At 41.6% G+C, this 27,870-nt stretch overlaps 1 protein-coding gene across 1 annotated transcript in view; it reads left to right on the top strand.

The window, feature by feature from the left end:
- The window catches only part of LOC149191242 (uncharacterized), a 154,549-nt gene that overhangs the window by 36,380 nt on the left and 90,299 nt on the right, over positions 1 to 27,870 (top strand). The window contains exons 2-4 of the mRNA XM_089410693.1: positions 9,519 to 9,605; positions 10,085 to 10,194; positions 10,481 to 10,531. Coding sequence (XP_089266819.1) covers positions 9,519 to 9,605; positions 10,085 to 10,194; positions 10,481 to 10,531 — 248 coding nt within the window. The remainder of the gene's footprint in view (positions 1 to 9,518; positions 9,606 to 10,084; positions 10,195 to 10,480; positions 10,532 to 27,870) is intronic.

The following is a 27,870-nucleotide window of genomic DNA, read 5'->3' on the forward strand; positions in this document are numbered from 1 at the left end:
CTTCAATGGGAAGTCCGGATCTAAGGGTGGAAGGAAAGGCAGATGCCTTGTTTGTAACAAGTTCGGCCATTATGCAAAGGAGTGTCTGAGGTAGGGACACATCACTTGATGATGATAACAATCATTCCAGGGACATCTTCAATGATTAGAGGAATGACAGGTAATGCAGGTCATCAAGGAAACGACTGACTCTTCAAAGAAAGCAAGGAACCCTAGGTATGAAGAATCAAATGTTGTTTCTGATAAGATAAAGAAGCGTTATCTTGTATTGGCCCTTTCCTTCAGAATCTTTGGGAATATGGCTTATTGATGGTAGTGCTTCAAGGCACTTCATCAGATAGAAGGGTGCTCTCCCTAATTTGTTAGAGATGGAAACAATCATGGGATTATACTTGGAGTCGATGCCACCTATCCCGAAAAGGGTGTAGGGAATGTTACCCCTCAATTGGATGAGGGTAACTCGATTCATTTACGAGAATCTCTTTATGTACCTGATTGCAAGAAGAACCTGGTGTCCATTTCGGCAATGGAAATCAAAGGTTTCAGGGTGGCATTCATCGATGGAAAGGTACGTGTTTGAAAATAGAATTTTCAAAGATGCTTTTACTCATGGGTTCAGGGTTGGCAATTTGTATCAAGTTGCAGGATGGTCCATTGGGGATCATGTCAATTGACATATCTCATCTATAGCACCGGAGGTCTACTTATTATAGGACCCTACCCGATGTGAGTCAGATGGTGACTGGGATGCCTGAATTCAAGAAGAGCATGAAGGTACATGTCTGAGATGTACCAAAGGAAAATCTTACAAGGGGACCATTCCCCTCATGTAGCAGGTCCACAAGTTTGGAACAACCCGAGGGGTTTGAGATTCATGATCGGGAATCTCATGTATGCAGGTGGAAGAAAGCCCTCTATGGCTTGAAGCAAAACACCCTGGGCATAGTATGAGAGGATTGATAGCTGTCTGATGAAGCTGAGATTCACTAGGAGTGAAGCCGATCCAAACCATTGCTCGAAGGTTGTGGATGATAGACCTCTCATACTGGCACCTTCTGAGGACGACCTCTTTCTGACAGGTGTAGACCCTCTCATTTGCAAAAGTAAGAGGGAGTTGGATTCCGAATTTAAAATGATGAACTACAAGCCCGTGACTACCTCGATGGATCTTAACTCTCAGAAGTTATGTGGTAGGGATGTCGGACCTGTTTTGGGAAATGCCTTTGAGTTTCACAAACTCATACTAGCATTGATGTTCTTGGTGAACTCCCGTCTGGATATATGTTTTGCAATTAGCATGTTGGGCTCATATTTGGTTGAGCCTCACTGGATTGATGCCAAGAATCACTTGAGATATCTTCAAGGCACAATCTCTCATGAATTGAGATACACTGCCGGAAATGTGAAGCTGCATGATTATTCTGATGATGACTAGGCAGGCAGTGTGGAGGATCGCAAGAGCACTTCTGGGTGCTGACTCTCTTTGGGTTCTGCTCGATATCATGGATGAGCAGGAAGCAGAAGACGGTTGCTTTGAGCACTGCTGAGACCGAATACGTAGCTATGAGTATGATCTCGTGTGAAGCTGCCTGATTGTGGAGGCTCTTCAGTGAGCTGTTTGTACACATGATGGATTCCACCGTTATCTTCTGTGTCAACTAAGGTGGGATTTGATTGTTGAGGAATCCCGTATTCTATGATTGCTCCAACATATAGACATTAGATAATACCTTATCTGGGATATGGTACATCGATGGGGGAGGAGGCTCCATCGCATTGGGACTGATGTGCAAGTCGCAGAAATTCTGTCAAAGCCCCGAGGAAAGGTCAAATTTGTGACTTTCCGAGAACGACTTGGAGTCGTTGAGAGACCCTCTTATGAGGATCCTACATGATACATGCATTGAGCTCCAGGGGGCTTGGGGTACTTCTTGGAGCAACGGGCAACCATAGGGCGACTCACCCTCCCCTAATGGTGCACTGTGTATAGGGTGAATGGCTCAGCCTTCCCCTATGATACCCCGTGGCGACTTAGGGACAGGATGAGTGGTTCTCTTGTTGAGGCATCCTACCCATGCAGTCTGGGACTCATGGGAAGTACCTCTCATCTGGCCAATGAGCAGGGAAATGGGGTTAGGGACCATAGTAGTACTATCGATGGACGCATCGTTGTATCTACCGTACTCCCTATGCTAGGATGACCTCCATTGATCTGGGATCAATGAAACTGATCTGGGATCAATATGAGTGGTTTGAGACACTCTCTTTTGATATTGATCTGGGATCAATGAAACTAACTTCGGGTCATATGACACACTCTCTTCATATGGAATTGACTTCGGGTCAGTAGAGAATGGTATGAGACATTCTTGATCAATTCTTCTTCTTCATGGTTCAGCAGAGCAGAGCAGTGCAGGGCACTGATGGCAGAGATAGTACAGTCTGGCAGACAGATCAGCGGATGGAGTTCTCCCTAGTTGAGAGGGAGTGTTAAAATTGGCAACTAGGGCCAAACTCCATGTGGGCCATCTTATTTATGGCCACTGATATTTTTATTGGATCCCTCTCATCGAGAGGTGTAGGATTGATCTAAAGATCATCCGATTCCGATAAGTATTCATGGAGTTATGAATTTATTTGTGTTATAAGACAATTCGTCAAGGTCAGCCAACGACTAAATAACACCCACATGTGCTCAACGTTTTAGTATAAAAGGAGATGACTTGAGAGTCATTTCACTCACACTTCTCTCTTGATTTCTCTCCACTTGTCTTGGGTTTTAGTGTGAGAGAAATCTAGGAGGAAGTAGCCCTAAGACGCAGGAGGGAAGGAGGCCTACATGCTGCCCTCTACAAGCCCCAACGCAGTCCTAAGGAGGATGCCCTAGTGCCATCCTAAGGAGGATAATCTAGCAGCAATTCAAGAGGAGAGGCCCTACTTCTATACGCTGCCCAAATGAGCCTAGCCGTAGTCCTAGGATGGAGCAATAACGCTCTAGAGGAGGCCCTAAACGAGCTGTACCTAGCCGCAGTCAAGGAGGGTTATAACATGCCCTAGCTGCAGCATAAGGAGGCTGGAACAACGTGGAATAGGAGGACTGTTTTGGGGTCCGAGTTGCTGTAATAGAGGCCGAGTATGCAGTGTGCTAGGCCAAGCCCTTAAGGGCTAAACGTTGTTGGTTTAGGCATTGTTTTGAGGGACCTAAGGCTACAGGACTGCTGTGTGCTAGGTTGCAGGCCTTAGCACCACAACAAGGCTTGCATAGGGGCAGATTAAGGGCTGATATTGACCCTAGGCAGCAACGTAGCAAAGGAGAGGTCTCTTAAGGGTGTGCCACAGTTTTCCAGAGGGCTGTTTAAGGACTGTGTGTGGAATTTAGGGCTGCCCTAGTGCCCTAATCAGAACAGTCACGAACAACAGTATATAAACTGTTTGGAGCAACGTTTGTATGGTGTGTTGGCAGCTAGATACATGGGACAACAAGGTCACTTGGTGGAGAAAGCAAATGGGACAACAAGGCTATGATACTTGGTGGAGAAAGCAATAGGAAAGCAAGCTATGACATGGTACGACAAGGCTACGATGGGGCAGTAGCATTAGCATGGTGATGCAAACTCATTTGGACAGCAACAAGGTACAGCATGCCAAATGGGACAGCTAAGCAATGGTGCTTAGTACAACATGGAAAATGGGACAACTAGGAAATGGTGCTTGTTGGAGCATGGTAAAGGGGACAGCTAGGTAATGGTGCTTGATGCAACAAACATTGGGACAACATGTGTGACAGCAAGGTACAGCGTACTAAACATTGGGACAGCATGGTGCAGCAAATGGCTCATGGGATAGCAAGTACATGATGGGTACAGTCATGATTAGTGAAGCATGATGAGATGCAACATGGTGATGATGGGTGCAGCACAGTGAGGTGTAGTATGATGATGAGGAGCAGCACGATGATAGGTGCAGCATGGTGATGGAGTCACTTGGGAGAATCAGTTGAAGCAACATGTCTTCAACTGAGTTCAACTACCTCATGTATCATCTTCTTAGAGATGATTTATGCTCTTATTTAGATAAGTCAAAGTGTTGACTTCTGTTGTATATGTACTATCTCTCTCTCTCTCTCTCTCTTTGCTGAACTATTGAAGAACATATAAGAAGAATTGATCAAGGGTTTCCCCACATTGTTGGTTTGTCCCTGGCTAGCGCCACATCTTGTGTCGTCTTGTCTTGGCTTGTCTTCTGCGATCCATGTTTATGTTCTACCTGCAATTTACTTTAAAGCTGATGTGATTGCTAATCTGGAAAATATATTGAGTTAACTGTGAAAATTGAAATAAATTGCTCTAAGCATAGAACATACCTAAAATTAACAATATGCAATAAACCTTTTCATTGTTGAAATTCCCTTTCATCCTAAGTCAGGTCTATGACTTAACCAAGCACATAAACACACTAGAGATTCTCAACTATGAAGCATTTTGCACAATGGAATATAACAACAGAGAAATAAACAATAGTACACAAGATTTATTGGCCCAAACACTTTTCTTATCCGTCCATCAAGAAGAAAATCATAAGGCTCCCATACCAAGGATCATGGCCCTTTAGAAGCCCTGATTAATGCTATAATACATTAAAATACAAGTCTGTTCTTTGACTGATAAAACTAGGGATGATGCCTAATTCTTCAAGCCCTCATCTGCCCATAACAACAAAGACAAAACAACTCAACTTGCTGTTTGCAGTACTTAGCAATCAGTGCTTTCAATCCTCATTGTCCTTGATCCTGGCTATCCTTTGCCACCAAATATGGTCCAACCAACTCTTTATGCTCACAATCCACTTCTACCCACCTGACAGGTCCACAATCAACTCCTTAAGCCTGGGATTATCCCTTCAGCCCACAGACTACTTGCTGTAGCAATTTCGCAACCCTAATACAACTTAGCCAACCCTCCTTTAAACTCTGCTCAGCCCTTGGTCACCTCAGAATTCACTACAGTCAGAGTTTTCCACCTCGGCCAACCCGTTTCTTGGTTCTTGAGGCCCTAACCAAACCTTCCAGACTCTTGTCCATCCTGCTGTTTGACTTACCTAACTGAGGCTAGGTCAGACTTGTCCTCAACAGCCTTGAGTAGGCCTCAATCTACTTTCCTTTCCTTATCTTGCTGCTTAGGAAGTCCTGAACAGATCTTGTGGATGCCCTGGATCATATAGATAGGCCCGCGGCCCTATCCTTTCAACCTTAGACAGACCACAACTTAATTTAAACAGACTTCGAATCACTTCATGTTGGACATAACTTCATCTCGTCTCCTCTAGAACAGATTTACTCAACTTGACCTTCACAACAGAAAGATTCCTTGACCAGAACTCCTACTTGGCCTTCTCTTGGACAAGTGCGACTTCTCTAGGGCTCTTCTACACAAATGAAGTCACTTGTCACTTGTTTCTTGGCCTCTTATTTATATCTCTCCAATAGGTGCCTTAGGAGCACTATTTATCCATTAAGAGACTCCTCAACAACAAATTAAAATATAATAATTGCTAAGCCCACACCTTTGGGTCAAAACGCCAAACTTGGGTACTTTGCCGACAAACACTCCATTTTGTGGGTTTTCTCCACACAAACCTAGCACCCAAGGCTTGTAGGAGTACCTCCCAAGCTACTCAATTTTCAACACTCTGATCCGGATTTAAACAGGAATGCAACAAATTACAGAGATAACCATAAACACAGATTTGCAGCGGAAATAATACTTCATTTCATTAATGTAAAATACTGAAATATGCTTACAAACAGTAATGGAAATAAACCAGCTAGGGCAATGGTAGCTTATCTCTGAGAAGAGATGTGGCGGCTACATGCCTCTGAACTATGTTACAATGAGGCTCAAAGGCCTATTTATTGTTGAGAAACAATGGAAAACCCTTCACATCTCGAAACCTAACCCTAGAAGATGAAACACCAAATTGTGGGCCCTGTTTGGGTAAATTGGTACATCAATTTCCCGGGGTCGTAACTTTGGCATACGATCTCCGTTTGACGTGTACAATAGCTCATTAGAAAGATCTATCCGAGCACTACCACTTTGGGAAGGGCAACATCAGTCCATGGACCCATGTTGCCCCTAGATTTCCCAAAAAACGTAGTTTAGGGCCTCAAAACGGCTCCGGAAGTAAAGGACCCGAAAAATTGCTAAAAATAGTAAACTGTGCTACAATTTAGGAAACTGAAAAAACTGAAAGAGACAGTTGTGGGGGTCCAAATGGGATAGGTGGGTGGCCACCAACATCCACCTGGATCATTCCTCCCCCTAGGAAGCAATGGTCCCCATTGCGTTGAGTTCCTCCTTGAGATGAGGAAGCTTCCGCTGAGTTGGGTCTCTGGTGAGCTGTTCTGCAATCTCTGATGTGTCTAGAAATGGTGGGAAGCATGGTTGACGACGGTCCCCATTGAACACTCTGTGCAAGCGAAGGAATGGAGGAATGTTGTGCTTCAAAGCATTGTTGCCCGTAGCCTTGGTACTGGTGTAAGGACCATGTCGGAGTGGTCTGAGTTTCTGATGGGCTCTTGTAAGGCGTTCTTTCTGCAGATGCAACCAGACTTTATTGCCCACCTGAAGCTTGTGTGGTACCCCTGTAGGTGAGGAGAAGTTGTTCCTGTGTTCTTTCATGACTGTATCCCTTTGCTGCTGCTGCTGTGTGGAGGAACCCTTCGCGGGGGTCATGGATGTGGTGACGATCTTCCCCTTACTTTGGGAGTGAACCAGACAGATGAATTTCCTGGTCTGGGAGATGAGCTTGCTGCCTTTCTTAGCAGTGATCAAAGAGGTGGCGGTAGGTGGGGCTACCTCCGGTATCCTGTATAATGAATCATCCAAAGAAATAATAACAACGCGAGGCCTTGACTCATACACAGCATGTCGCCTCCACAAGTATGGCTGGCCTAATAGTACATCGCAAACATCCAAAGGTGTAACATCACACAATACCTCGTCTGTGAAGGGCTTGATGCTATAGGGAAGGCGACACTGCTAGCGAACTTTGAGATCTCATCCTTCATGAAGCCACCCGATACTGCACGACAGTGGGTGTGGTGTAGTCAGTAGGCCCAACCGCTTCACGACCTCTGCTGAAATGAGGTTCTTTTGGCTGCCACTGTCGACAATGAATTGCAGCGGCGAACCCTTCACCCACATCTGTGAGTGGAAAAGACGCTCCCCTTCCTCTGGATTTTCGGGCTCATTTTTCTAGATCTTGGCAGTGGCAACAGTGGCGCTGGGATCCGCATCAATGATCTGCTTCCCTTTCCATTCCCCTTGTCGGGTTTTGGCTCAGGGTCGGAACATGCATCTGATTTGGAAGCCTTCAACTCGGCCACCAACGACTGCTTGGTTCGACACTCACTTTTGTTATGAGTGGGACTCTTGTGGAACTCACACCACTTTCTTGTGTCCTTCTTCGGCTTCATGGTGTTGTTCTTTTCTTGCAGCTTCGACGGGTTGTCTTGGGTCACCCCGCCTTGGCTTTGTCCTTTGGGTTTCGGATTTGCAGATCCAAAGTCTCGCTTTTTCTGTTTGAACTTTTGCTCGATTTTGACAGCGTATCGGTATGCTGTGCTGAGCGAGGAGATGTTCAGGAACTCCATCTCTTCCTGGATGTATCTGTGTAGGCAGCCGTGGTATTTGAGTACCAGATGCAATCCAGAATCTTTGATACCCAACTGTGTGCGAAGGGTATGAAAAATGTTGGTGAACTCTGGCACATCTTGGTCTCGTCCCTGCCGCAGCGTGGTCCACTTTATGTATTTGTCCTCGTAGCTTTTGACAGGGTAGTACTGCTCCTTGATGGCATCCCGGAATGAATCCCAAGTGGGTGCGGTTGAAAATAGTGAGCCTGTGCTTTCATTCTTCTGCTCGCAGTAGGTTTCCCACCAATCCTTGACGTGGGGGGCTGCTTTGAGAAGAGAGAAAACAATCTTTTCCCGACTCGAAAATTCATGAATAGAAAAATACCCTTCTAGCAGATTTAACCATTTATCTACAACATCCGCGTCTATTTGACCCTCAAATATGGGGATTTCGAAATTAACTTGTACCTTAAACGGTGTGGCGTTTCCAGAGTAGCTGTTGGAAGCCAATGCGTCGCCTCTGGGTAGCTGCTGAAGGATCTGCGCAAAACTATCCATCATCGCTTTCCTTTGCCGCTCGAGGACTTCTTCGAGCAAGATTTTGATAGGATCTCCTGCCCCCTCGTCTTTCTTTTCATTCGCCATGGGAGGCCGTTGGGATTTGCGAGGCTGGTCTTGCGAAGGTTCGACCAGTTCAAGCCCTAACTCCTTATATCCCGACCTCGTTGGGGATATGCAAAGAAAAACAGAGAAAAAAAGCAGACCGCTCTAATACTACTGATCCAGATTTAAACAGGAATGCAACAAATTACAGAGATAACCATAAACACAGATTTGCAGCGGAAATAATACTTCATTTCATTAATGTAAAATACTGAAATATGCTTACAAACAGTAATGGAAATAAACCAGCTAGGGCGATGGTAGCTTATCTCTGAGAAGAGATGTGGCGGCTACATGCCTCTGAACTATGTTACAATGAGGATCGAAGGCCTATTTGTTGTTGAGAAACAATAGAAAACCCTTCACATCCCGAAACCTAACCCTAGAAGATGAAACGCCAAATTGTGGGCCCCGTTTGGGTAAATTGGTACATCAATTTCCCGGGGTCGTAACTTTGGCATACGATCTCCGTTTGACGCACACAATAGCTCGTTAGAAAGATCTATACGAGCACTACCACTTTGGGAAGGATTTCCCAAAAAACGTCGTTTAGGGCCTCAAAACGGCTCTGGAAGTTCAGGACCCGAAAAACTGCTAAAAATAGTAAACTATGCTAAAATTTAGGAAACTGAAAAAACTGAAAGAGACAGTTGTGGGGGTCCAAATGGGATAGGTGGGTGGCCACCAACATCCACCTGGATCACACTCCCTCCTAGTGAGGGAGGTACTTTCATTCCTCGGAAGTATCTCATCTTCCTATAATTGACCACAGTCCCCTTTCTCGACTGATTTCCAACAATCATCGAACACTTCATTGTCCATCACTGAAGCATAACCTACAATATGATTAACACTCTCCTTGGAAGTATCCCTGCCACTAGAATAAGAGGATATGCAGCTACTCTCTTACTGGATGTGTTATGTACTGTTTCAGTATATTTTGTAAAATGCTATATGTTTGGATCATTGGTATCAGAGGGAAAATTCATATAGTTGTCAATTAATCTTTAGTATTCAATTACAAGAAGGGAGTTGTGTGCAGAAGTGATTAATAATTACATATTATTTCTCTAACTGGTGCATTATCATTAACACAGAGTTGCTATATTATTGAGACAATGGAATTTTGTTTAAATTTCTTTCATCATCACTTTTGCATTAATTCTATTCAGATAAATGCAACTCTGACTTTTCTTAGATGGATTTGAATTCTTTTTAGGTTTCCCCAGATCTTAAAATGGACCCTTCGTCTCTGATGTTGATAACTATTGCAAGAGGACTTCAAGAGCTTGGATATCACCTTGAGGTGAGTGATGGAGAGATTTCAGTATAACCTTATTAATATGCCAGGCTTTCTATGTATGACATTTTCCTAAAAATGATAGTTGCATTTTCATATACACTGAATTTTGTGGTATCTCTTGGATGTTGAAGTTCTTAGTTTAACTTGTGAAAGTCTACTTAGGAGTCTGCCTTACAGTATATATTGCATGTCCTGCTCCTTGCAAAGATGAGACATAATCAGTTCCAGTTTGCCATTTTTGCTAGTCTACATCAGTGTGAGAAATCTAACCTATTTTTCATATTAGAGATTCTGCAGAAAAATTTATGAATGTGATCACAATGAATTCAATTAAATTTAGTGGGAAATTTTTTTGTGCTATCTTTGGAAATTTCAATGTGACAGCATACATCAATAAAATAAGTTTATGGACTTCTAAAAGGCACTCAAATATAATTGAAGATGCTTTTAACTTGGGCATATCATGTCTGGACTCTGAACAGGTCTATGCATTCAAGGATGGTCCTTCACATTCAGTTTGGGAGGATATTGGCTGTCCTGTTAGCCTATTGGATTCTGATTTCAAGAAAGGTTTTACTGTTGATTGGTTGAAGTGAGTCTTCTCCCGATATTCTCTAATCATTTTAGTTGTGGAGATCTGAACCTAATTAATGAGATATAAATTTGATGGCATAGGCTTAAATGGAGATGGGTTATTCTAGATGCTTGTCAGCTTTTTCAGTGTTGAAATTTTGAATTATAATTATCATTGTATCTTTAGGTCTTTGAGGTTTTATGATTGTTCAAAGTTCTAGTCGAGTAGGTTCTCTTTTGTATTTTGTGTGTTTAGGTAACTAAAGCAGAGGCGTAATGCCATACCATGTTTCTTTCTTTTACAGTTTTGAAGGCGTGCTTATAAACTCACTTGAAGCCCAAAAAGCAGTTACAAGGTATGCATCTTTATTGGTTTACTATAATTGTTTTTCACCTGTCTATATGATTAACCATATAATAATATTTAAATCTATTTATGTTTATATAAAATTAAAATTATCATAATAATAAATTAATTAGCTTATATATATTTCAAAATAAAATATTATCTCATATTGTTCCTCCTTTACTTAAAAACCCCATTCCCTTATCTCATATTGTTCCTCCTTTACTTAAAAACCCCATTCCCTTTCCTTTTTTTTTCTTTCTAAAATTTCAATTAATTTCTTTTTTATTTTAACCTTATTTATTCTTTCTTTGACCGTTTATTTTAACCATTTATTTAATTAAATTTTAACTCCCTCATCTCATTTGACCGTTGATAATTTAATAATTTATCTCCTTCATCTCATTTGACTGTTGATATTTTAATTTAATATTTTCCATCCTTGTTACCGTTATTCCAATCTCCAGGCTATTATTATTTATAGGCCTGATCAGCTCTCACGCTTACCATTTGTTTGCTTTCTAGTCCCTGATAATGAGTGTAGTGTCCACCTGAAACATCGGACAGGGTAAATGTCTACACAGTTTTCTCCAAAAGATACAGGCAACCTGTCTATCTTCTTGTTTCCTCTCCCCTTTTTTGTATCTTATATCGAAAATGTTTTAATAAGTTAAGCAAATCCTGAAATGGTTCTCTGTGCTTCACATATCTGGTTTCATGCATTCATCTGTATAACCCTTTTTGGATATTTGCCAATAAACAATTTCCTTAGAATTGTTATTTAACAAAGTCACAGGAAATGCCTCATAGGAACCATATTCCAGAATTCAGATTGCAAAACATTGCAAATGATTAATGCTTCAGAATATTGTGAAAAATTCCTGTCTCTTTCAGCTATTCTTTATAACTCTTCCATTCCAAGGGGGTTTTTTGCTGTGTATTTTGTAGCATTGCCTGAGAGATTCCATGAGCAAAGTTTTGAGTTGTCTATTATTATTGTTATTAAAGCTGTCAATATCATTACGTTATTAAAAAGAAATATTCTTTAGACATTGTTACAGTAAGAGTAGAGCTTCCCATATCCTTGTCAGATTCACTAATCATGGACTGAAGTTGACAGCTGTTTTATAGTGCCAACGTTTGGGCAATAGGTATTTAGAACATAGTTTCATCGCAAAACTGATCCATAATTCATAAGAACATCAAAAATCTGGATTGAGTTTGCTGGCTGTCACCTTGTTTATCTTTGTGTTCAAATTCAGGTATTGAGAAATTTGAAAAATGTTTGCCAACGCAAAATAAAATGATAAAATTCTCCATTTATTTCAGCTAAGAGAGTGGCACAGTTAATAACTCTTTTACATTTTGGCTGGAATCTGGCAACAGATTTTTTGGAAAAATCGTGGTTTTATGTTGTTTAAAATATGTTTTAGAATGTATAAATGGATTCAACACCATGAAAAACACCTGTAGCACTTGAATTATGTAGATTTCACAGTTCAAACTTGTGATAAAATCCCTGCCAGATTTCAAGCAAATTTGACTGGAAAGTATGCCTAGAAAAAGGTCAATACGTAGAAGATTTGGACTACGGCAAGGAGAATAATGTGAATTTTGTTATAATTTCATATATTCAAAGAAAAATCCAGTGTTGCAAACATACCGATAACATCCCAAATTTTATTGCGAAATCACAATTTTTTGGCCAAGCCGATGTTTGCCAATTTTTACTGATATTTTCTTGCCGATTTTGTCCCAATACTGATGTTCACAACATTGGAAAAATAAAGTACACATAATTAACTTCAATTTTGACCCAAAAATATGTCAAAATAAATGTTAAGGGTCAAAAATTCAATGTTAAATCATCGTTATATTTTTCAAAATCACACACACACACACACACGCATATATATATATATATATATATATATATAGAGAGAGAGAGAGAGAGAGAGAGAGAGAGAGATCATTGTGTGTGTAATATGTATGTGTGTGTGTATATATATAGAAATAAACAAATCATTATAATATCCTTATATTCCATATGAGGAATACACATATTTTGGTCCTCCAGGGACTACCATAAAACAAGGCTTGAAGCCATTACAAGGATATGCTCATTATGAGTTTAAATATCTCACATGTGGGAATTGAATCTGGGTGGGGAGGATAAAAATATTTCTCCCAACCACCTGAGCTACATCCAACTGACATATTTGTTCTTTTCAGTATTTAAAGATTTAAGCTCATAACCTTAGTCACTGAATTCAGCGATTAAATTTGCCACTTCTGACACTTGGTTTTTTTGCTTTTATGAAAAAAATCGCTGAATTCAGTGACTAAGGTTATGAGCTTAAATCTTAAAATATTGAAAAGAACAAATATCCCTGGCTAATTTTTGGCCATTAAATTCATCACTGCTTGACATTTGATCTTTTTCTTTTATGAAAAAAATTGCTGAATGCAGTGACTAAGGTTATGGGCTTTATCATTTTATCCTGCAGGATTCAGACTTAACCTTGGTGCTCCATTGTTGTTTGAGTCCCGACCAACCTACCAATTCTATCCATAAGCCTATCTAATTCCCATCTGATAGCTGTGATAAACCTATCTAATTACCAAGGCATCATCATCGCTGTAATGCCTATAGGGAACTTGATTTTCTTTATCTTCAATATCTCAATGGAACTACGCTGGATGGTTTCTAGTAGATATCTTTGCCATTCATGCAAATGTTACCTGTATTACTGTTCTGGATCCTGCACCTATATAGCTTTTCTCCTCTATCTTTGTTTTTACACAATCATCTTGAACTTCCTTGCTAATCACCCATGGTATATGACTATATTCTTGCTATGTTTACTCATCACTATCCAACTTACCCTTCCCATCTATCCTTGACGACTTTCAATTTGAGGGCCAACCAAGTCACTTCCAATAGTTTAAAAGGAAACCTCTTCACTAGTCCTATTTGTGGCAATGGCTACGTCCATTTGCTCCACTCCCTCCTCGATGTCTACCTTTATATCTGGTTCAGAGTAGTGCTTTATAAGGTTTACCTTCTTGTTCACATTCTCCCACTCACATTCCTTACATATTCACTTTTATCTCTTTATCCCTTAGCATTCAGAAGTAGTCCGGCACTCCCATATTATGTATGTGACTTGCTGTATTTTCTTGTCCCATTGACCTATTATGTTGGTCACTTGTGGACCAATGTTATCAGAACCAGACCAAAACTGATAAAAAATCCAGACCAAAAAACAGGTCAACCAAAAACACATAAAATATTCAAATTTTAAAGAAAAGCATATATATTCACGTGCATTTATATGAATCCAAACCATTTATACACAAATAAGCAACAACTCTCATTTATATAGCATGTGCCAAAATAGTTCCAAGTGCAATCCATCTCTTAACAGAAAATACATCAACAAACATGCCCTAGATGGCCTCTAGCATCCAAACAAAATCATGCTAAAACAAATACCTACTATTCGTCAAAATCTTTGCCTATATTGGGATCTTTGTCGTCAATATCGCCCTCTAAGCATTAAAATAAGATAGAAAAAGCTTAGCATGTCCAGTCAAGATTTTGTTTGAGTGATGGGTACATTTTTAATTTTTTAGTAGGATCATGATAGAGGAGTTCAACAATCAATGCCACTAACATCAAAGTACATAGAGGGGTTGGTGCTCTTGAATAAATGCTAGTTCCATACCCTCACACATGACAAAATCCAATGAAAAACATTGCAATCCCCCCAATCCTGAAATCCTAAAAAACTATTAAGTCTGTTGGACATTGAGTGGGATTTAAAATTCTACTTTCTCCATATGAAATCCAATGAGTTCGGAATCACTTTCAAACATCTTGAGTCAATTAATGGTAATGTTAAAAATTTAAGCAAAAGGATAGCATTACCATTAATTGCATAGCATTAGGAGGGAAATATGGTCGAATACTAGGCTACCCCGATCTTAAATCATTACTTTAAAAAAAAATTGTGTTCAAAGGGTCCTTGGTAGCATCGTACAAAACTGGACAGTGGCCAAAAATGGTCTGGTTTATCGGTCCGGGCCAATTCTGATATCATTGTTGTGGACGTTAATAAAATTATCTATCTTATTCTTCAAGATGGGGAATGGATTCACTAACAGAGCAACATAGGATACACTTGGAGGATTCACGGATGCCTCGTTTTCAAAAATTCTCTACTGTAAGAATCTTGCCAGGGCTATGGATTAGAGTCTATGGAAAGGAAATGAAGAAGAGGGAACATGGAAATTGAATAATATGGGGCTGGTGCTTATCAATCTAAGGGCTAATGGAGTCATGGCACATCACAAAATGAATGGACTTGTTTGTTACTATCAGGTACTTTAAGGTAGGCTATGGGGCAGAAAGACTAATTTGACACCTTCCAACTTAGTTGAAATATCTCATTTGATACCTTCATCTATAATTGTGTGCCTAAAGTGAGTGAACTCATTTGGTGCATTGAACCTTAAGATGTTTACTGGAAGTTATGATATGGAAATTGGTCTTGGAGGGCTTCATCTGCCACACATCAACTCAACATAATAGTGCTGTTTAATGGTTGAAATATTTCCCAGTCAACAACTAGAAATGATAGAAAAGGTATAAGGGCAGCAATAAAATATCAAATAAGACGAGGGAAAATTCTTCATCTCTTTTTCCTAGAAGAGTAATGTGCTCATTGCTAGGTTTTTAACATAGTGAAATGAAGAAGTTCCTATATCAGATTAACAACAAATGCATAGCACAAAGAATAGCCAGAACACAAGCAAGAATACCTATTCCTTCATTAATTCTTAAATTTGATATACATGGGAGCCCAACACCATCATTTGCAATCCAAACTTCAATCAGTACCCTCTTTTACAATCCTCCAATTGCCAGTTGCCCAATTACCAATGAAATGGAGAGAAGCTTGTCTTTATTGGGCCGAGAGGCGCTCTACAGCCCAGTATGGAAGAGGTGTAGGCGTTAGGTGTAATGTAAGAAAGATTGTATGTCAACGCATGTTAAATATTTTATAAATATTTAATTTTAATTTTATTTTATAACATTATTTAACTTAAATCTAAAAGCAAAAAGGTATGGGGAGATGGAATGGTGTAAAATAATAATTCTGTAACTATATTTAAATTTAGTTAATAAACACATAAAAGCTTAATACTTATAATAAACTTACAATATAATAAGATTCTTAACCATTGATATTCATCCCCATTTTACCTGATCTTAATTTATAAAAGAAAATTTAACAAACAAAAATTAATAAATTGGATAAATATAAAGTACAAAACCATGGGAAAAAAACTAATAGATTAAATAAATATAAAGTACAAAACCTTAGGCTATAACCAAACCATGGGTGATAACCTAAGTTGCATTAAACGACGAAACATTTTGGAGTTTCCGAAATGGGTACGTTTAGAAATGTCACCTCCCAAAAATGTAAACACTGGCCGAAACGTCATATTCATATATATATATATATTTCTTTATAAATTTATAAATAAGTGAATAACACATAATCTTGCAAGAAAAAAGGGAATAAGACACATAAATGACAATTTAGAAGGAAAACCAAGTCCAAATTAACTCTCGTAGATGATTACATGATGGTCAAGTTTTGGTTGAGTTTCAACCGAGTTTGGAGTTTCGGGTACGAGTACAGCCCAAAATGCCAGGGTCCTAGAAGCTCCGTGCAACATAGGCGATAATACTTTTGTCACTGAGTACAATGACCTGCTGTGGTGGCAGCTAGAGGGGCGGATTCCCCTTTCCCGTGAGTATGCTCTTGCTAAAATCATAGGAATTTAGTATACCCAACTTGTAGGTGGTTGGTTATGCTCTTGGTGTTATAGTGGCAACTATGAGGTTTGATCCTGGGTCTCCCATAGATTAGGCCTGGCAGTTACCGATTCACCATGTGGTTAAAAAAAAAAAAATACTTTTCTCACTACTTTAACACAATCAAATCCAACGACTAAAAATGAATGGTTTAGTAAGTTATAGACTCAAGTGATATTTATATATGATATTTAATTTATTAGAAATAAAAAAATTCATAATTTAATAATATTTTTAAAATAAGTTAAGATTAATAAAAAAAACCTAGATTAATGTAGGGTATTTTAAACTACAATAATGCACCATCCAATAATCTGTATGCATGCAACCACTCCACATGTGTAAACTCCATGGATGAATATGCAAGATGCCAATAGGATTGAGAGCTCCACACGAAAGATGTAGTCAAAACCCTAATATAGCAAGTGGACCATCTCCACAATGCAAATCAAAGGAGAGAAGGGTGAATTAGGGTTTTGACCATGTAGAAACTCCATGAAATAATAATATATATATCTCCAAGAATAACAAGAAATGTTTTTCCACAAGTGCACCTTCCAAGAACAATTTCCACACGTGTGACTTGGATACCAAGCACAAGAGCAAGCTAAGCCACACGTGTGACTTTCATGTGCCATGTGCATCCCAATCACAATTGCCCTAAAGACCCCAAATAAAATAATATATCTGTCAAGTCAAAAAGGTGAGTGTGCTCTTTAATGAAAGTAGAAAAATTCTTAGGGTCCTTGTAGCCCCTTCGGTTTTAGTTTGTTTTGCACATCACTATTTAATGTCCACACCCCATTTCACTGTAGCTAATATATAAACATGAATATGCATTCGAATAAAAACTCTGCTAGATCTTTGACTTTAATTTTCAACTGATAAAATAAATTTCACACAAGCATGCACATAAATGAACACATGTTTTTGGTCAATCTCTGATCCTGGAAATCCGAAAAACCCACAAGGGGAAAACTAGTCTAGAAGAGGACTTTTATTGCTTTTCCCAGAGAATTTATTACAACATTAATTACAAACATTGGGTACTTCGATAGCCTCTTGAAGGCCCTGAATGATTTGGCTAAGAGACAGAAGGAGACGTTGGAGGTGATCAAACAACAGAATAGGGACAAGAGCCTTCATCGTGAGTTCCTATTTGGAGAGACTTTAGGGGCCTCACAACAATACGACCACGCTTCACCAACCACTCACCCACCAGCGTTTAGTGGGCCATCCAGAACCACTCTGCCTACTTTCCTACCATCAACACCTAGTGAGCATGGAGGACCGGATCACCAGATGCCCATGGGAGATTTCTTCAGCGAGTGGCAATCAATTGGGGAATTTTCAAAGCAGCTTTGTCATTTAGAGACTATTGCTAGCTCAAACAGAATGAGAAGGTCAGGTACAGTGGGGGATCGAGTACACAGAACTAAAAGTTGCAGCGTACCATTGGGAGGATGTACTTCTCCATATATGATGGCTCTGCCATGTGTACAACTCGAGCTTGGGTGGAGAAGTTGGGTACTTATTTCTAGCTTAATAAGATGACAAAGGTGGAAGCCATCAAAATGGCTACCTTACACTTGGAGGGGGAAGCACATGAGTGGTGGTTTCATGGCTTGTCCACATTGGGGCATGCCAGCGTGACCTCTTATGAGGACTTCACACGGAGAGTGGTGGAGCGCTTTGATAGGAGGGACTCGGAGGCTCACTTCAGGGAGTTGACCCAACTTAGACAGACTGGCCACCCTGAGCATTACATATCGGAGTTTTTGAGGGTTTCAGTTATGGTGCCAGACCTATCTGATGCTAGGAGGGTGTACACATTCATAGAGGGGTTACTTGATGATCTGAAATCACTCGTGAATGATCTCAGTTAATTAATGAAGGTATTACAGACTCATGTGCTAGGGTGTGTCTATGTTATTTTAAGCAACGGATCGATAAGATTGCGAAATACACAGACACTTGAAATAGTAAGAGAAACACAACAAGCAAATATAAAAACACAACAAATTTAATAAGGAGTTCACCCAATCCTCCTGGGCTACGTCTCCTGGTCCAGCCTTCAGTGGTGGCCTTTTCTATTGTGTCTTAAAGCAGAGATTTTACAATAAGGAGCTCAATTTGAGTCTCACTTAACAGATGATGATCAGTAGGGTGGTACTTGGATTCCCCAAGCCTCTAGAGTACACAGACTCCCCCTTACTGGATCTCGACCTCAACTGGTCTCAATGGTATGAGCCCAATTTGGTACTCAATATCGGACAGGTATACACAGAGGAGTTGCTTGAACCTCTCAAGCCCTCTCTGGAGTTCACAGACTCTCGGACTCTCTCTGTCTCTATCTGCTCAATGTTGCCTTTGCTCTGTAGGTTAGCTCGGCTTCTCTGTTCTCTGCAATTCGCTTCTTTCTCTACTTCTGTTCTTTGTCTGTTCGTGGCTTAAAGCCAATTTGCTCCCTGACTATTCGTTTTCTCTTCTCGGCTCTCTGGATCGCCTACCTCTGTCTGCTGGAATTCCCCTGCTCTGCGTCGTCATCACTGTGTAACGCTGCACAGAGAGGTGGCCACTTGTCACCTTACGAACTGAGTGTCAGTTTTCTTCAAACGGTCGTTATTTCCGTTACTCCAGGATTTGCCCGTGAAACTGATTCTTCTGCCAGCTCATCGGTCATGCCGGACCTCAAATCTTTATGCGCCTCAGTCTATTTTCCCGTCAAATCTGGTCATCCATCGGGTTAATTCTCCGCCGTTGATCTGGAGCCTCCAGATCCTATGGTCTCCGTCTATATCGCGCAGGTAAGTTGCTCGACCGTTACTCACGCGATGTAAGCGGTTTTCTCTCTCATCCGTTGGACACGCGTCGCCCAGTGTATGGCATCATGCTGAACTCGGCCAAACCGGCTTACTGCTCGAAGTGCACGCGATAATCGCGTATCAGAAACTGCCTCTGTTTCTGGATCTGGGCTTCCGATTGCCAATTTGCGTCCATGTGCGGTCTCCATGGGCCAACGGTCAGCGCGCTTTGACCGAGGGTCCTCGTTGTTCCGTGCAAGCCACAATTGCCATTGTCCAGAGGTCATTTCTGATACTTGTTATTCATAAGATTTGATTTGACATAATTTTGTAATAGTCATGAGAAATGTTTAAGGATCCAATTTGGATCACTTGAGCCATTGCATGGACTGGTGAAGTCACACAGGTCCTCTACCTTGCAGGAGGCAGTGACTTGTGCTAGAGATTTGCAAGGGGCAATCCCAAGACCAGAGCATCCATTCCATCACGGACTCCCTACCCACAAAAGGCAGGTGACACTAGACACCCACCACAGCAAGCAGCCCAAGGGCATGGGTAGTTAGATGAGGAGACCATGAGAGACCTTCGGAGGAGGAAACTATGTTTTACTTGTTGGGAGCCATGGGTACCAGGCCACCGATGCAACATTTAAAGCCCACTACATCGATGTCTTCTCGGATAGTGACTAGAAGAATGATGTGGAGTTGGAGTTTGGCAAGGGAGATAGTGAGGGTGAGGTAGAGAGGGCACCACCACCACCACCACCTGGGGGAGCACATTTCGCACCATCTGGGGGAGTCCTGGCTTCTTTGCGTCGAATTCCCAAATTTTTGACTTTGAGGATCCGAGGCAGCATGTAGGGGCAACGTGTCTCAGTTTTGGTAGACAGTGGGGCCACCCACAATTTAATTGATGCCCAGATGGTTCAGAGGTGGGGCATCACTACAGAGGAGTTTGAGGGGTTCTTAGTTATGGTGTCGAGGGACAAGACTATGCAGTGCACCTGATATGTTCCCGCATTGACAGTGACCATGGGGAACTACTTGGTGACAAATCATTTCTTTGTTGTGGATGTGCCGGACACCAACGTGGTGATGGGTGTCCAGTGGCTCTACTCCCTTGGCTGGGTCACCATTGATTGGAGGAAACTAGAGATGGAGTTCACAAGACTGGATGACAAGTTGGTAGTTCTTTGGCACATGCATTTGTAGCCTCTATAGACGGTTCCAACGCGCAGGATGGAGGTTGACTTGAGGCATGGTGACACAGCATGGGCAGTAGCGTTGAAGATTTTGGAGGCTGGGGGACAACCCGAGCCACCTCACCAAGAGATATAGGCCATCTTGGACAGGTACGCAGTATTGTTTGGGGACATACCACCAGGGCAACCACCTGATAGGGGATTTGAGCACACCATCGAGTTGGAGCCTGGGGTGCAGGAAGTTATCACCACTCCTTATAGGCATCCCAAGGCCTACAAGAATGAGATTGAGCATGCCATCAAGGAGTTGCTGGCATTAGGGCACATTAGGCTGAGTTCTAGTCCCTTCGCTTCATTAGTAGTTTTGGTGAAGAAGAAGGATGGGACTTTGCACATGTGCATTGATTACAGGGCGGCCAACAAGAAGACCTTGAAGAACAGATACCCCATCTCACGCATTGATGAGCTGATGGATGAGCTTAGAGGAGCCAAGTACTTCTCTAAGATAGATTTGTGCTTGGGGTACCACTAGATCAAGGTGAGGGATCAGGACATCCCCAAGATGGCTTTCAGGTGCCACTATGGGCACTTTGAGTTCTTGGTCACGCCCTTTGGGTTGACCAACACACCTGCCACTTTTCAGTCATGCATGAATCATGTATTCCGTGGGAAGTTGCGGAAGTTTGTTTTAGTGTTATTTGACGGTATCTTGATTTACAGTTGGACGTGGGAGGAGCATTTGCAACACTTGGAGATGGTGTTGCGTATCTTAGAGGAGCAGTAGTTTTACGCCAAGTTGTCCAAGTGTGAGTTTGGGCTGACAGAGATGCTCTACTTGGGACATATCATTGGTGTAGATGGAGTGAGGGTCCACAAGGAGCAGATCAAGGCCATTTGGGATTGGCCTGAGCCCCGAAATGTGACCGAGTTGAGGGGATTCATAGGCATATGCACCTACTACAGGAAGTTCGTAAAGGGCTTCTCATAGCTAGCGACTCCCCTCATAGATTGACAAATAAGGGGGCTTTTACATGGACAGACAGGGCATAGTCGACATTTGATCGACTCAAGGAGGCAATGAGTAGTTGCCCAGTTTTGACACTTTCGGATTTCACACAACTGTTAGCATTGGAGGGCGATGCATCAGGAGAGGGTGTTGGCGCAATATTGTCTCAAGATGGGCACCCTATTGCTTTTGAGAGCCAGAAACTCCTTCCACAAGAGAGGTCGTATTCTATATACGGCAAGGAGATGTTGGCCATCATGCATGCGTTGGCCAAATTTTGGTAGTACCTAGTGGGCAACAGGTTCCGGGTGAAGACTGACCACAATAGTCTTCGCCATTTTATGGGGCAGCAGGGTAGACTGACAAGTAGCAGAGGTGGGTCACCAAGGTGCAGGCCTACAACTTCGATATTGAGTATGTCAAGGGCAAGCACAATATAGTAGTAGGAGGCCTCGACACTTTCACTCATGAGCATTTGCCATGATTGGAAGGTGCAGTGGTTGGTGGAGTACTCCAAGGACTAGTGGGCATGCGAGTTTTGGGAGGTTATTCACGCTGATGAGTGCTATAGGGTGATGGCTGAGGTCATTTACTACAAGGGGCGTATATTCTTGGTGTCGGGTTCATAGTTGAAGGAGAGGATTCTCCATGCAACTCATGACTCACCACTATCTGGACACTAGGGGTTCCGGAAGACATACATGATAGTTAGAGAGCGTTTCACATGGAAAGGCCTCAAGGGGGACGTATTGAGATATGTGCAGGAGTGTGAGGCTTGCCAGAGGAACAAGGGGGAGTTGACCCATCCAACTGGGTTGTTGCAACCACTTCCCATTCCTGAGGGGAAATGGGAGAGTATCTCCATGGACTTTATCACAGGGCTCCCTATGGTGCAGGGCAGAGATTGTATTTATGTGGTGGTGGATCGATTGACCAAATATGCCCACTTCTTTGCCATCCCGACACGGTACTCAGCGTCACAGGTGGCCGAGTTGTTCTTCAGGGAGGTCTTTCGCTTGCATGGGCTTCCTAAGACCATAGTCAGTGACAGAGACAGTCGGTTCATGGGGGCATTTTGGCAGGAGCTTTTTAGGTTAGTGGGTACTAAGCTCACCCCCAGCACTAGTTACCATCCACAAACCGACGATCAAACGGAGAGGGTCAACAAATGGTCGGATGGCTACCTATGAAACTATGTGACCGGGCATCAGAGAGCATGGATTTGGTGGTTACATTTGGAAGAGTATTGCCACAACACCACCCACCACATGTCCATTGGTATGTCACCTTTCCGTGCCTTGTATGGTTAATGATGCTTTGTCTTTTACTGATGTTGTTTTTGGATACAACTGGGCCCCAAAGGCGAAATATTGGATCCAAGAGAGCCAGGATATCCTCAAGGCTCTCAAGGATAACTTATTGACAACCCAAAATCAACAAAAGATGTATGCAAATTGGCACAGGATTGAGAGGTAGTTTGAGGAGGGAAACTTGGTTTTTCTGTGGCTGTAGCCATATCGCCAGTCTACATTGAAGCAGAAGGGGGCCGAGAAGCTACAACCACGTTTCTATGGGCCGTACAGGGTGACTAGGAGAGTTGGGGAGGTGGCCTATGAGCTGGAGCTCCCACCAGGGAGCAAGATTCACAACGTCTTTCATGTCTCATGCCTCAAGAAGGTGTTGGGGCAACAGGTGACAACAATTATGGAGTTACCTCCACTTGATGATGAGGGACATTTGGTTCTGGAACCGGAAGCCATTTTGGAGACGAGGGAAAGGAAGTTGAGGAGCAGAACTATCAGGGAGTATTTAGTACACTGGAGGAGCTTGCTGGATGAGGATGCCACTTGGGAAGGTGAACACATACTTGAGCATCCAGCGTTGAAGTTGCTCGGGGACAAGCAACATTTGGGAGGGGAGGACTGTAATGTCCCTTCCTAAATTAATTTGTCCCAAGTTTATTTTTCCACAATTTTGACATTTTTGGTAACCATGGGACCCACAAAATTTTGGGAGAAAGACTTAGGAGAAAAAGGGAGGCTGAAATACTTGGTTAGTGGAGTGTGGGGGCCCAAGGAAAAACACACTTGCCTAAGGAGAAATTCGAATAGCCAAGGAAGGGAGGTCGAAAAGCTAGATGGAGGGGCCCACGTGGGAAAAGGAAGCTCACTAATTATAAATAGGAGGAGCTCAACCTCATTTGGGGTCTTTTGTCAATTGAACTCACTCTTGTTGCTCGAGCTGCTTAGCCGGGTCACTTGCTGTTTAGCACCAAGTTTTCCAAGCGGAGAACTCACCCTTTCTTTGGGGGACTTCGAGTGCCACCCTAGGGAGGTCAAATTGTACCACTTTGGAGAAGAGATGGAGGGGATTCAGAGCCTATCATCAGCCATTTGCTTAGCTAGTGCGTGTTCCAGGAGGACGCAGGAAGGGAATACGCTGGTGTCTTTTCAAGGGTCTTCCGGGTAGCAATTGCCAGGAGAATTTTGGTATTGAAGCTTCAGTGGGATATCAACCTTTTGGAGGAGTTTTGGAGCAGGAGATTGCTGCTTGAAGGCAACACAAATTGCAGCTTCCAGGGCCAGCGCAGGAGCCTCTCACTAACACACGTGGGAGTTAGGGGAATGAGTTGGGGAGTTGGAGATTGCTAGGGGAAATAAGGAGAACCTTGGGGGAGTGTAACTCAGCCTTTTTGGAGTGATTTGGAGGGCTTTCTCTGTGAGTTGCAGGCAAGCCGTATTTCCCAGTAGTTGGAGGAGGACGTGGTATTTGGGGGCCGAATTTCAAGGGTCAAAACCAGACCAAACCCTTTTTGGGTTTTGGTGGGTTATTGGTGAGGAGCTTGGGGTTAATTTTGTAGAATTTTCTGAGCACCGGAGGTGGGTTTTTAGCAGTTTCTTTTGAGCAGACGGTGCAGATTTTTGGGGCAGCACAGGGCATCATTGGAGCAGTTGATTCTATCATCTGGGCTTGTTGTTTTATCACCTGGGTTTTGTCATGCTTGCCATTGAGGCAAGCCCAGGTGCACTCCTTCCACACTATTGTACTATTGCCCCAATTGCTTAATAAAATGGCTCAACTGGTTATTATTTCTAGAGTTTACATGGGTGTTTATTGAGTGTTTGAAATTTTTGGTGTTGTATTTATTGTTTTCTTTGCATATCACTGTTTTTCCTAATTCAGAACATTACAATTTATTACAACATTAATTACAAACACAGGGTGCTTATTTGATATCTCTCCCTGCTACTGTCTAGGAAATAGTGCCAAAATGCTTGAAATTATGCACTGTGCAACAAACATTGCTCTCAGAAAACATGCAACTGGCCAAGTTTCTCTTCCTCAAAAATCATGCAACAACTTGCTCTTCACAATTCTGAAAACTGTGCCTCTGACAACAAATTTCTCCTCAAAAAATTGTGTTGACAAGTAATAAGCACTTCCTCAATTTTCACAACCACTACGCAGACTTTTCTTCTTGATTTTTGGACCACAAGTCTGAACCAAGGTTGCACGAAACGGGGAAACGGGTACGAGTTTCCAAAACGGGAAGCGATACGAAACGCAACCTCCCCAAATTTTGGAAACGGGGAAACGTGAATATATATATATATATTAGGACATTTAAGAAATATGTGCAATCATAAAGCATATATGATACATTCTAATTTATTACATTATGATAAAACTGTCAATTGTCAATGCATAAACTATAAGTATCTAAATTTGCATCACATTTACTCATGAATAATCACATAATGAAAATAGAAATATCTAAAATCAGCCACGAGAAATTTATAATTTCTTGTCTCGTGCTTGATTGGGAGTCTCCTCCTACATAGTCGAACAACCTTAATGCTCTTGATTAAATACAAGTTTCATACCCTAGTACCCTACATTCTCTTGATTATTGGGAGTCTCCCCTGCATAGAGGGCTTGGTTCTCTTGAATAAATACAAGTTCCATACCCTAGTACATGATAAAATCCAATGGAAACATTGCAATCCCCCCAATCCTGAAATCCTGAAAAACAGATAAGTCTGCTGGATTTTGAGTGAGATCTAAAATTCTACTTTCTCCATATGAAATCCAATGAGGGCGAAACCACTCTCAAACATGCTGAGTCATTTCATGGTAATGTTAAAAATTTAAGTAAAAGGATGAAAATGAAAAATAAAGGAGAATATCACTTTTACTTTAAGAATTTAACATTACCATGAACTGCATATCAACACTAGGGCAAAAGTTCACTTTTATAACTTTAGACAGGCATCTGGAAGCAACTAGGCTAACGTAAAAATAGATTAGAAAACAAATAAAATAAAATAAAATAAAAAAAACACAAGTAAATGCTGAAACGTGGGTCGTACGGCCCTGAAACGCGTTTCAGGCCGTACTGGCCACGTTTTAGTTTCGTGAAACGTGGCAGTACGGCCTGAAACGCGTTCCAGGGCCGTACCAAACGCGTTTCAGCGTTTCGTACCCGTTTCCGTACGGAAACGCCCTTCTGCCCCACGTTTCCTGCAACATAGGTCTGAACTGTTTAACCTTAAATTTTATGCCACAAAACCAGGGGATATCCTCCATGAAATTCACACTCGTCTCCTAGATTTTTGGCTTGACAAGCCCCCCTCGAAACTCATGCCGAGAGCCTTGAATTCTGTGTTGAAGCTGCTATACTTGCCTGGTATTGCATTCTTGTCTCTCAGCTAGGGAACTCAGGTCTGTAGATGCAGTTGTACTTCTTTTCTACTTCAACAAAACCAAGTTATCTCAACTTTAAACCCTTCTTCTCCTCTTGTTGTAAATTCCCTCCAACAGAGGTTATCACGACCTCTTCCTTCTCCTTGCTGTAGAATCTCTCCACTAATAGAGGCTATCTCTACCTCTTCCTTCTACTCAACTATCACAGCCTTCTCCTGAGGCTATCTCAACATCCTCTTGAAGCTCTCTTAACCTCCCCTTCTCTTCTTCTTTTTCTACAACTCTACACTTGTAGAATGAATATAAGCCTTCCTTGCATTTTTCCCTTTTTAGTCTCTCATAATGAAGTGAAGCCCTAACCCTATGGGCAATGTCTGAGATTAGATCTCAACTCTCATTGATTAAAGGTGGAGACCTAATCTCCCATTGAGCCCCTTTTTATGAATCCTCCCTCATTAATGAGCTCCCTAGTTACTTTAAAGTTGTTTTTGTACCGTGTACCTTTTTACACATAAAGTAAGTTTAATAATATAAAGTAGCATGTCCTTTTTCTCATAAAGTCACTTTAAAAACATAAAGTGACTTTAATATAATAAAGTACTTTGTACTTTTGAACCTCATAAAGTGATTAAAATTCATATGACTTTAATAACTCATAAAGTCACCTCACATGACTTTAATAACTCATAAAGTCACTTACTAAAATAGTGTCTCATGTGTTTCCTAGGCCAAAGGAAAAAAGCATTACGAAACACTTCCTTGATACTCTCTTTCTCAACAATGAAGGTCAAGATGCCTAGTGTAGTTGAAATGCCCATGCTACAAAAGTGAGAAAGGAAATAGGAGAGGTGTGCCATAGAAAACTGTGCCATGTAACTACCTCAACGACCTAATAAATAATAAAATATTCTCCATGTAAAGTGCGCCCTAGGAGAATGTGCCAAGGTGGTTAGGTTATAGCTCATCAATAAAATACTCCTTATGGCATTTCATAAAAGTGTCCAACAAACCCAAGAGAGTGCACTCTAGAGAAGTGTGCCAACCTCTTTGAGAAACTGATTAAATATTGCATGCCTTGAAAACTTTGCCCAAGAAGGGGTCACACCACTAATAAGCTTAAACTAAGTCAAAATAGCCACTTCAAGTGTGAAAACGAAGCATACAAAATAGGGTGCCAACGCTATTAACCTTAATTCGAATAAAAAATAATAATTTAACGATTGCATAGTTAAATCAACCTCAACATGTGTTCACAAAGGTTAATGCTGAAATATAACTATAGTCCTCCCATTTAGTCATCAACAAATTAAATCACCATGAACATTTGTGCTAATGAGGGGTGCACTCTAATAAAATGTTGTACCATGGAACTAAAAGATGTAATCCCTAGCAAAACCCCTCCACGATAACGAAAAAACATAAAGTCCAACCTAAAGTGCACTATCAAGGGATTATTACATCAAAATTGCCATCTGTTACCTGCTATGTTGCACCTAGTAGTATATGAAGACCCCATGGCCTATGTACTTTGGTTCCTTCTTGATGTATAGTGGTAGGCTTAGTGTGACAACACTGCAACCCTAATTCTTGCACATGTGAGATGTACCCTAGAGACTTGGGAGAACTTGTAAGCCTAGTTTCAAACCCAAACAACACTAATTTATGAACTGTTTGTCCCTGCTGTCATACCCGCAGACATGACCACCCTTTCTTCGCAAGTGTGACTGTTTCTAGCCTTGGAAAC

The sequence above is a fragment of the Pinus tabuliformis genome, chromosome 3_1, assembly GCF_031772625.1.
Source record: "Pinus tabuliformis cultivar Carrire ecotype Pingquan chromosome 3_1, CPIR1, whole genome shotgun sequence".
Lineage (NCBI taxonomy): Eukaryota > Viridiplantae > Streptophyta > Pinopsida > Pinales > Pinaceae > Pinus > Pinus tabuliformis.